Below are 10,275 nucleotides of genomic sequence, written 5' to 3'. Positions count from 1 at the left end.
AACCGAAAAGTGACCGGTGGAAGTGTGGAAGTTTGGGCGGGAGCTGGAGGAAAAGTTGGGAGGGACCACGAACGTGGAGCATGAACGCGCGAAGCAACAACTGACGACGGAAGCGAGGTTAGTATCCAGTGACTATATTGTTCGCCTGTGTCTTTTGTCCCTCTCCTTTATGCGCCGGTTGATTTTCCTCTTCCCGTTGGATGGCAATGTCGTCGATGTGGGGATGGTTTTGAGGTGGAGAGGGTGGCGAAGCATGGAGACGGCGTGGGTATATAGAAAGTGTGGGGGGAAGGACGGTGATCAGAGGGTGAATGCACGGGGAAGGAAAAACACTGAGGGAGAGGGTTTTGATGGCGTCACAAGTGGGTTAGAGTGATTAGTGTCAGATAAATGGACAATGTTGGAGGAGATTCGAATAATGGAGTGGATTGATTCTGAGAAACGAAGCATTAGTGTGGACAGGAAAGAAATGATTGTTTTGTTGCAAATTATAAGCATGAATGTGTCAAACCCTAAGTTGGTCGTGTAAGTTGATGATGATGGTATTAAGTCATATAATCATTCGACTTCTGTTATGTTTCAGTGCAGGTAATGAAGATAAATGAATTTCGCAGCTGGGTCATCTTGTGGGAAGGAGCTGTTCTGTTATTTTCATGTGGGGGGGAAATTTGTGACAAATGGTGAAGGTGAAGTGAGATATAATGGAGGTGGCGTGAGGTTAAGAAGCATTAAGGATGGGCTGACACTTGATGAATTGAGGCTAATGATATCTGAGTGGATTGGTGGCGATGGAAGAAATTATGACATTAAGTACACAGTGGCCTTTGATGAGAAGACATTGATTGACCTTCATGACAATGCTGAAATGTATAACCTCTTTCAATACAATGGGAACAGCGGTCATGTGTATGTCGCCGAAAAAAGACAAGTGGGTCCCCAACCAAGGGACAATGTAGAAATGTAAGTGGAGTTTGTCCTAACTATTTGTTGTCATTTATGAATTTCTTCTTGTCATTTGTGTTAACGAGTCTTGTCATTATGAATGCAGAACAGAGAGATTCATGGGCATGTCACAGCAAACTGAACTGGATGCGTCTCCCATTAGTTTGTGTTGTGATTATGGCTGGCTCAGTGAAGAAAATGCTCGTGAATGTGACAATGATGAAATAAGTGGGCCCCCTAATGTGGATAAATCTATCGGAGCTGAAGATACGGATGGTAGTGAGATGGTTCATGCGGAATGGAGGGGACTTTTAACAGGAGTGGGCCAACGTTTTCCTAGTGCAGATGTATTTCGGGTGTCTGTATACAAGTTTGCACTTGCAAACAAGTTTGTGGCCAAGTATATGAGGAATAGCAGGAATTCATGTCGATAAGGTGTAAAGTTGAGGGGTTGTCCATGGAAGCTATGTGCAAATCATGTGGGGAAGAGTTGTGATGTGCTACGAGTGACGACATTTATAAACCGGCATGTTCATTCTGCCCAAGATAGCTTGGACGTGATGCATAGTGGAAGAGCTAGTTTGAACTCATCAATAATAATTGATGAGATGAGGGATCATGCAGACAAGCGCACTTCTGAGATAAGGAAGAGGTTGAAACGAGAGTATGGGATTGATCTAACATATAAACAGGCTTATAGAGCAAGAGAGAAGTCACTGGAAGACATATATGGCAGGCCCGAACAATCATACATGCTCATACCATGGCTATGCGAAAGGATAAAGGAAACAGATGAAAAATCAGTGGCTGAATGGACTGCTATTGGGAACCGGTTTGAGCGTGTTTTCATTGCTTACGGGGCATGCATTGAGGGTTTCCTGGGTGGCGCGAGGCATATTATGTATGTTGATGGAACTCACTTAAGCGGACCATACAAGGGGACAATGTTGTCAGCTTCAGCTTATGATGCAGATAACGAGCTGCTGCCATTTGCAATTGCAATTGTGAAGGGAGAAACACTAGATGACTGGACGTGGTTTTTCTATATGATAAAAAAACCTGGGTTCTGTGGAAGTAACGATTGTATCAGATCGACACAATGCTATCATCGGAGGAGTGGCATCAATCTTTGGGGGTCAAAGGCATGCCTTTTGTTATAGACACATCAAGGAGAATTTTAGTTCAGAAGTTATGAAAATGAATAAGGGGCAAACAAGGACAAATGGCCGATCAAAGGAGGATGCACTATATTTATTGGATAAAATTGCATACGCAAGGACGGATGAGAAATTTGAGGCAGCAATGGATGACATGAGATCCTTTTCTCCAAGGCTATTTGATTGGCTTATTCATCATGGGGATGTAGATAGGTGGGCTAAAAGTAGGTTCCCATATAAAAGATGGGACAATATTACAACCAATATAGCAGAATCATTCAATGCATGGATGGTGAATGAGAGAAAGCATACTGTACCCCAATTGATCTATGAGCACCGAGATAAAGTTGCAAGAAAGCTGCATGCCTCCTATGTGGGTATGACCAAATGGAAGAATTGCGTTGGTCCAAATATAGAGAGTAAGGTGCTGGATATGGTGGCTGGGTCTGACCATATGTATGCTGAAAATTATGGTGGGGGAAGAGTGAAGGTGACAACATCACGTGGAGACCATCGGGTTGATCTTGGACTACACCAATGCAGTTGCAGATCTTGGCAAATGACGGGGATCCCTTGTTCCCATGCTTGTGCTGCCATCAAGATTGTGCACGGCAATGTTTATGATTATATTGATAATTGCTATAAAAAGTCATCACAAGAAAAGATCTATGCTCGCAGTATGATTCCTGTGGTAACAACAGACATGCCTCACCCAAATGACTACTATAGAATAGAAAATGTCAGTGAGCAAGTTTTCTTGCTACCTCCCATGACATCCCGACCACCAGGAAGGCCAAAAGTAAACAGGGATGAATCACAGTTCCAGAACAAACGGATATACCACTGTGGAAGATGCCACCAGCCTGGACACACAAGGAGGAATTGCAGAAATCCTAACCCATCATGAAGTTTCGAGTACAGTGGGGATGGGTCATTTTTTGGTGTACATAGTTGTATGCTCCGCCCTTGTCAACTTTTTTGGGACTGGGGTTGTAGTTAGGAGCTAGGTGGAGACATTTTTTGTAAGTAAGCTGATAGTTATTTCAGTGATAACGGAGCATTAAGTGTGGCTAGTATCTTAATGTCCACTTGTTGAATACATGAAAGGAAGTTACTGTTATGGGGATGTTAGCTTTTGTTAATGGCGCATTACTTGTTGTCATTTTTAAATTTGTTCTGGTCAGCCGTGCTGAACTGATGTTGTAAAATCAGACCAGGTGATCCTTGTCATTATCGCTGTCATATTCGCTTCACTTCGTGTCATTTTTAAATTTGTTCTGGTCATTGGCAGTGATGCTATCAGCATAAGCTGACAGCCGTGCTGAACTGATGTTGTAAAATCAGACCAGGTGATCCTTGTCATTATCGCTGTCATATTCGCTTCACTTCGTGTCATTTTTAAATTTGTTCTGGTCATTGGCAGTGATGCTATCAGCATAAGCTGACAGCCGTGCTGAACTGATGTTGTAAAATCAGACCAGGTGATCCTTGTCATTATCGCTGTCATATTCGCTTCACTTCGTATCATTTTTAAATTTGTTCTGGTCATTTTCTGTTGGATACCAACAGGATATATTGAAGTAAAATTTAGTGACCTGAACAAAAAATGAAAACCAATAGCACATGTCCAATGGGGTTGTTGTCAGCATCTGTTTTTGTGTGGTTAAAACCAGATTCATTCATGTCACTGGGGAATAAATTGGCATCATGGTTCTCAACTATCATACATTTATGGACACCAATCTTTGTTAACCATAACAATACACAGTAAATTTTTGGTCAGCCTACAATGCACATTACATACAGCAATCTAACAGAGGACAAGTGAATTATGACCCTAACATCGAGACACCTAAGACCGACGCCTTTTCTTGGACTTTGTGCTCTTGGTTGGTTGTGGTCGTCGAATAAGGGCCAATGCCTCGTCACGTTTTTCATTCTGTTCATGATTGACCAACCACCATGTCAGGTCACGACGAAAGCCAGCAACTTCTTCCTCTGTGTAGGTAAGGGTCACACCAGGTTCCCATCTTCTCAGCCACATCATGCAGTGCACCCCACAATCCCTCCTGTGGACGCAACAATATCAGCACAGTTAGTTAACACATCTGACATGTGCATTTACCCCACAGAAATCGAATTTGACAAAACTGACAGGTTATTCTGCTGGGGAACTGCTGCAAATATCATGGGAGACATTGGCTTTTTCCCAACCAATCCTGGCTTGACCAAGTCCAGTATAATATTGAGCCTCTTCCTCTGCAACAACATTCAGGACCAACATAGAAAGTTTAATGATTTTCCAAGTTCAAAAACTAGGGTAAAGATAATGAGTTTTTTCTTACACAATCATCCACAGCCATTTCCACTGGGTCTTTGATGACAACCTTCTTCTTCTGCTTTCTGTCCTTGGTTCCGAAATGGTTCCTCATGGAGTCTATTACGTGGAAATCCAATGTGCTAGGCTGAATGGCAACGCAAAACCAGTGTTGGCCAACAAGAGCAGGACCAATTATGAAATCACATTCAGCTAAGTTGTAGCCAACGAACTCAGGAAGAAAGAGCTTCTTATATTTTTGGGCTTTCCAGGTTGGATCATGTGCCATCATGTTCTGCATGACATGAAATTGTTAATCCATTAACAGAGAACAAGTCATTTCCAATTCAATTGCTGTCATTGGTATTTGCATTTGGAATTATGCAACCTCACCATGAAATCAACATCGAAAATGTGCCTCTTCCCTGGCCCCAACTCTGCCTTCATGTCCTCCATCACTGCCTTGCACACCAAATTAAGCACCTACAGAACACAAGTGAAAACGTCATTCTGGTACAATAATCTCACCAAACATTATCAAACATAATCGTGGGTGCAGGGACAGAGCATTCTTAAATACCCTGTTATTTACTCTGTTCACTCCACCCAGGGAAAACAGCTGTTGTCGGTCTATATCTTCATCAAACATTTTGATGACAGTCCTGCAAACATTGTCAGATGTCAGTGACAGAAAGTATGGTGTTGGGGACATCAATACTTGTCATTCCCATGTATGTTATTGTCATTTTCAATCCTATTGCTGTCATTTTCAGGGCACACTGTGTCATTTAAAAACAAAACACTAGCTACGGATATACTTACATATTCCCCTCTTCCTCTCCCTTGGGTCTACGGGATATTAAAGTGAAAAAGATGTCACTTTCCTCCTTTGGCCTCTTCGTCCTCGGAGCTGCCTTGAATTCTATCCACGGAGATTTAATTGTGGAACTCTTTGCCCTTGTTGACCTCCGAAGGTCAATCGATTTTTCAGGCCTCCTCCTTCCCCACTGTCACTGCTCACCCATTCTCGATCCAACAGCAAAGGAACATTGGTAGGGGTCATTGTCAGTACATGTGTAGCTTCCTCCCCCTCATCATCTGAATCCCGAACCTCCTTATCATCATCTTCGGCCTCCTCAACCACATAATCATGACTGACTTCCATGTCATCATGGTCATCTTCCTCCTCATCAACCACATGACCTCCTTCCCTGTCATCATGGTCATCTTCCTCCTCATCCTCGTCGTCGTCGTCATCACCTCCATGACCATCACGGTCACCCTCTTCTTCCACCTCCTCAACCATGTAATCATCACTGACTTCCCTGTCATGAAGGTCATGTTGTTCCTCATCCTCATCCTTCTCATCATCTCCTTTGCTGGTTTCATCCTCATCAAGTTCCTCATCTGCACTTCCCGCTGCAACCTCTCTTGCAATCTCCTCCACCACTCGGTCAACATCATCAGCTTCTTCAGCATCGTTACCAGCTGCATCACCAACTGTTTCAACCCCTTCTTTAGCAGTGGCATTCTCATTCCCCATCCCCTTAACTTTGGCGTTCAATCCAATCTGCAATTTGAGTAGCTCATCATCAAGAGCCTTCATTAACGTCCTCTGGCTTTCTTCAAGCTTCTTCACAAAACGAGCCCTCAACTCCTTCAATGCCTGCATACACAGTAAATGAAGATATCAAAAAAATTGTTCACTGTTATCAAATGCCAGTATCTCACTGGTCATTTCTAAATAAAGTCTTGTCATCTCAAGTATCAACCTTGCTAATAGACTGACTTAAACTCAGGTCACGTATATTTTCTAAGTTCCCACATACCGGATCTAAAGACTGCAAAATTGAACTGTCCTCATGTCCTGCTGAGTATACCTCGCTGCCACTGCTTCCATGCAATATTCCCATGCTGCTGCCTCTCTCTTTCTCCACCCTCTCCTTTATCTTCTCCTCGGTCCAATATTCAATGGCGCTTGTTGAACCCCGGTCAACAGACAATCCCAGCGGGAAACGCTCAACAAAATACAGCTGCAAAACCAAATAAAGATAGGTCACACTTCTGCAACAATAACAAAAGACAAAAATATAGTGAACCATAAGAAAAATATTGACTTACCAGCAGCAAATAAAGACACCCTCCAACATTGCAGGTTCCTTTCTTCTTCTTCTTTGTCATCTTCACAAAGTCTCCCATTTCCTTCCACAGGTTCTTGATTATGTACGTTGACCAATCATATTTCCAAAACCCATTCATCGTGTGACGCATCACTTTCAACAAACGTATATGTACAGTTGTGCTTGACCCAGGACATAGAAAAGCTCCAACTGTATAAAGCATAAATAGGAACTCAAAATTGTCGCTTTCTTCCCCAGATAATATCCTCTTCAGTATCTGGGTAAATGGAACCTTCCAATAAGTGTCCTTCAACCTCTTGTATTCCGGGTCATCCTCACTAACATCAGATTTCACTTCCTCCCCACTGTCAGGTACACCTAGAAACTCATGCGCATCTTTTGCCTCAATTGCCTGCCCTTGCCCTCTAATGGTCAAAAAATGCGTTGGTGGGTCATAGCATCTCAACAATGACACAAGTAGATCACGTGGAAGTTGCTTCACATTCACATTAAGCAAGTTCCCAAATCCCATCCTCTGAACTTTCTGCCTCAACCGCCTGTTCTTCTTCACATATTCAGCCAATGATAGAAATCCGGGCAATGAGCACCGGGTGTACAAGGGAACATCATACTTCTTCTTCTCACCTTTCTGTGGCTTCGTTTTCCTTGCCCTCTCATTATACCTATCTTTCTCTTCTTCACTCAGGGCCCTCCATGCCTTCCCCACTTCAATTTTTTCTTCTCTTGCGTTTTTACACTTCTCACCTCGTTTAGCCATATACTCCCTTCTGAACAACACAAGCCCACTGTGGACTCCTTTGCTTGTGGACCCTTCCCCTTCTTCCAACACCATCTCGTATAGTTCTGCAAAGTCATCAAGGTACCATCATTAAATCATAATTTTAATACATTTACTACACATCTAGTTCTTTCCAGATTCGTTATGGTCATTTCCAATTAATTCATTGTCATTTACAATATGGCCATTACAGAGTGACAGTAAGGATGCTGGTATGAATATGGTCGTTTCCAGTTAATTTATTGTCATTACCAATATGCCCATTATAGACTAACAGTTAGGTCAGTACTATGAATATGGTCATTTCCAATTAATTCATTGTCATTTACAATATGGCCATTACAGAGTGACAGTAAGGATGCCGGTATGAATATGGTCGTTTCCAGTTAACTTATTGTCATTACCAATATGCCCATTACAGACTAACAGTTAGGTCATTAATATGAATATGGTCATTCCCACTTAATTCATTGTCATTACCAACATGGCCATTACAGTCTGACAGTAAGGTCATTACTATGAATATGGTCATTTCAAGTTCCTTCATAGTCATTTACCAGTTTGGTATTGTCATTTCCAGTTTATTCATATAATCTTTCCACTCATTCAGACAGTAAGGTCATTACTATGAATATGGTCATTTTAGGTTCGATCATAGTCATTTACCAGTATGTTATTGTCATTTCCAGTTGTTCATATAATTTTTCCAGTCAATCAGACAATTTTCCTACTGATTTCAAAACCCATTTTTCCAGTTCTCAACTACGTTATTAAAAACAGAATAGCTTGCCATAGCGACTCAGCATAAACACTTAATCGCCATTCCTGTCATTCACAAACTTCATCGCGTCATATCTAAATATTGCCCTATCATTGATTCCCAGACTCACCCAGAAACGTCGACCACAGCACGAAACTTAAATGCCTGAACTTACCTCACTGAAATGCTGTTGATGCTTGTTAACTGCAATGGTGAATCACCGTGCGCCAACCTTCGTCTTTCCACACAATCAGTCAGACGCGACCACGTTCGCCCTTCGAACAGCACGCCCTTCCACTTCCAACTCCTCTGCTCTCTTACGCACACACTATTTCGGGGTCCTCAACTGTCCAGCTTGCCGGCGTTTTTAGGGCAACAATGGGGATGGTGGAAGCGAGAAACCGGGAAGCACGACGGTCAGTGCAGGAGTGTTCGCGCGCGCCTTCTCTCTCTCCGCTTTCAAACGCTGACTGACAGGGGCTGTTTTGTAATTGTGCAACATTTGCATAATCCCAAATCAGGCAACACTTCCCTATCTGGTAATACATTTGCTTAGCTTCCCATTCTGGCATTTTATTATTTCAGCCTTCTTTATCTGTCATTTTCCCTTCTTTTATTTTGTCCTTCTATTTGTTTCTTCTCCTTTCGCCATTACATTTTTTTTTTCTTGATAGCTGTGAGGCTTAACACAAAAAAGTGAAGAAACGCGTGAGACAGCAAATTTTCGCTATTCACATCTTTATTGGCCCTACTTGATTAAAATTACTTATAAGTACATTTCATATAAACCGAGACAAAACTCTTCTTGTATACTTATCTTGTATTCTGCAAATCATGATTGAAAAGCTACTTATAAACTATTTCAAATGGGCCCATTTGTCTGGTTTGGGGCGCGCTATTCTTCGTAGTTTTATTTAGCTGGAAGACCGCGACTAAAGTCAAAAAGGAGGGTGAGAGAGTGAGAGCTTATGTTCTTCTTCTTCTCGAGAATGTGAGCTCGACGGACTGCGCAAGGATGCTAGAGATGGGGGCTGGTTCATGCTACTGAGCCTTCTTCAAGCGTGAGTCAGGGAGAGAGAAGAGAGGCCGCTGTATTACTGTGATTCTTCTTCAAGTTTGACTAGCTTGGAAGCGTGACGGAGCAGAGAGAGACTTGGAAAATCTGGGTAAATAAATACCTATAACACGGGACAACCTTTGAAAAGTCAGATCATTTTTGTTTACTGAACTCTTATCAATGAGCAAATTATGTCATCTAGTAAGATCTTCTTGTAGTGTCCAGATTTCGGAGAAGCACCTGTAGTGTCTGATTTCATCCATATACAACACAGTATCATCTTTCTTTGGAGACAGCAGTTCTTCAGGTTCTTTATCTGCTCTCTTGCTAAATTCTGTTTTTTTTTTGGGGGCCAGAAATTCCTTGCTTGATAACTGTTTATTCTATGCTTTTCATGTCCTGATAATCACGTGTATAGCCTTTCCATTTGGTGCCTCTTGGTTAGGCTGAAAGTCAGCCAAAGGAAAAGGAAATTAGCCTTCCATCCACTGCTTAGCTCGCTTGGTATGTTCATGAGAGTGTTGGAATTAGTCCTTCGAATGTGATTTTATGGTTTATGAGATGAGTTTTGTTTTGGCTTATGTGAAAGTACTTCTGAGAAGCTGAAACAAACAACCCCATCTCTGAGTTTATGGCAATGATTTTGATTTAAGTATGATATGTTGCATAATCCATTTTCTTTGGTTTGATATCCACCGTCCTGAACGATGATGAAGGAGAGGTTTATTTTTTTCCTAGATTGGTTAGAAGCATGTTCGGTACTTCATTGTTTTTCAAAAATTATTTTCATTCATCATTTTTTTCCCGTCCCTTTGCTCTCTAATTCTTCCTATTAGACGGGCCTTTATTCTTGTAAAAGTTGAAAATCTTTTCAAAGGTTTTATGTTTGTTGACCTAGTTTTCTTATTCAAAATTATGTTAAAGAATTGAATCCTGAAATTTTAGCTTACGAAAACACAGGATCTAACATGAATAGTACACTTCATAAAAAAAATTCTTGCCTGGGGAATTCAGACCTAAAATTGAATTCAACTGTTTTCTTTTCAAGGTTCACACAAAAACATGGCAGACATTGAAGCTATGGATGAAGCAACTCCAAGGCAGGAAGGGAAAGGTTCCCCAG

General features: G+C 41.7%; 3 protein-coding genes across 3 annotated transcripts; 2 read left to right on the top strand and 1 right to left on the bottom strand.

The window, feature by feature from the left end:
- Nucleotides 1-601: 601 nt before the first annotated feature.
- On the top strand, nt 602-1,376 carry LOC114756726 (uncharacterized). Its single transcript, XM_028945660.1, has 2 exons — nt 602-960; nt 1,049-1,376. Exons 1-2 carry the CDS (start codon nt 602-604, stop codon nt 1,374-1,376), a joined length of 687 nt encoding a protein of 228 aa, XP_028801493.1.
- A 710-nt stretch (nt 1,377-2,086) lies between these two features.
- Nucleotides 2,087-3,107, top strand: LOC114756724 (uncharacterized). Its single transcript, XM_028945658.1, has 2 exons — nt 2,087-2,095; nt 2,124-3,107. The coding sequence occupies exon 2, from the start codon at nt 2,134-2,136 to the stop codon at nt 3,004-3,006; it is 873 nt and encodes a 290-aa protein (XP_028801491.1). The 5' UTR covers nt 2,087-2,095; nt 2,124-2,133; the 3' UTR covers nt 3,007-3,107.
- Nucleotides 3,108-5,338: 2,231 nt separating this feature from the next.
- On the bottom strand, nt 5,339-7,460 carry LOC114756725 (uncharacterized). The gene is made up of 4 exons (XM_028945659.1): nt 6,538-7,460; nt 6,297-6,449; nt 5,677-6,082; nt 5,339-5,541 (listed from the first exon to the last, which is right to left on the bottom strand). Exons 1-4 carry the CDS (start codon nt 7,387-7,389, stop codon nt 5,339-5,341), a joined length of 1,614 nt encoding a protein of 537 aa, XP_028801492.1. The 5' UTR covers nt 7,390-7,460.
- Nucleotides 7,461-10,275: the final 2,815 nt, after the last annotated feature.

The sequence above is a fragment of the Neltuma alba genome, unplaced genomic scaffold, assembly GCF_004799145.2.
Source record: "Neltuma alba isolate B1F8T4 unplaced genomic scaffold, ASM479914v2 tig00010464_pilon, whole genome shotgun sequence".
NCBI lineage: Eukaryota > Viridiplantae > Streptophyta > Magnoliopsida > Fabales > Fabaceae > Neltuma > Neltuma alba.
This window is presented reverse-complemented; position numbering and strand designations above follow the sequence as displayed.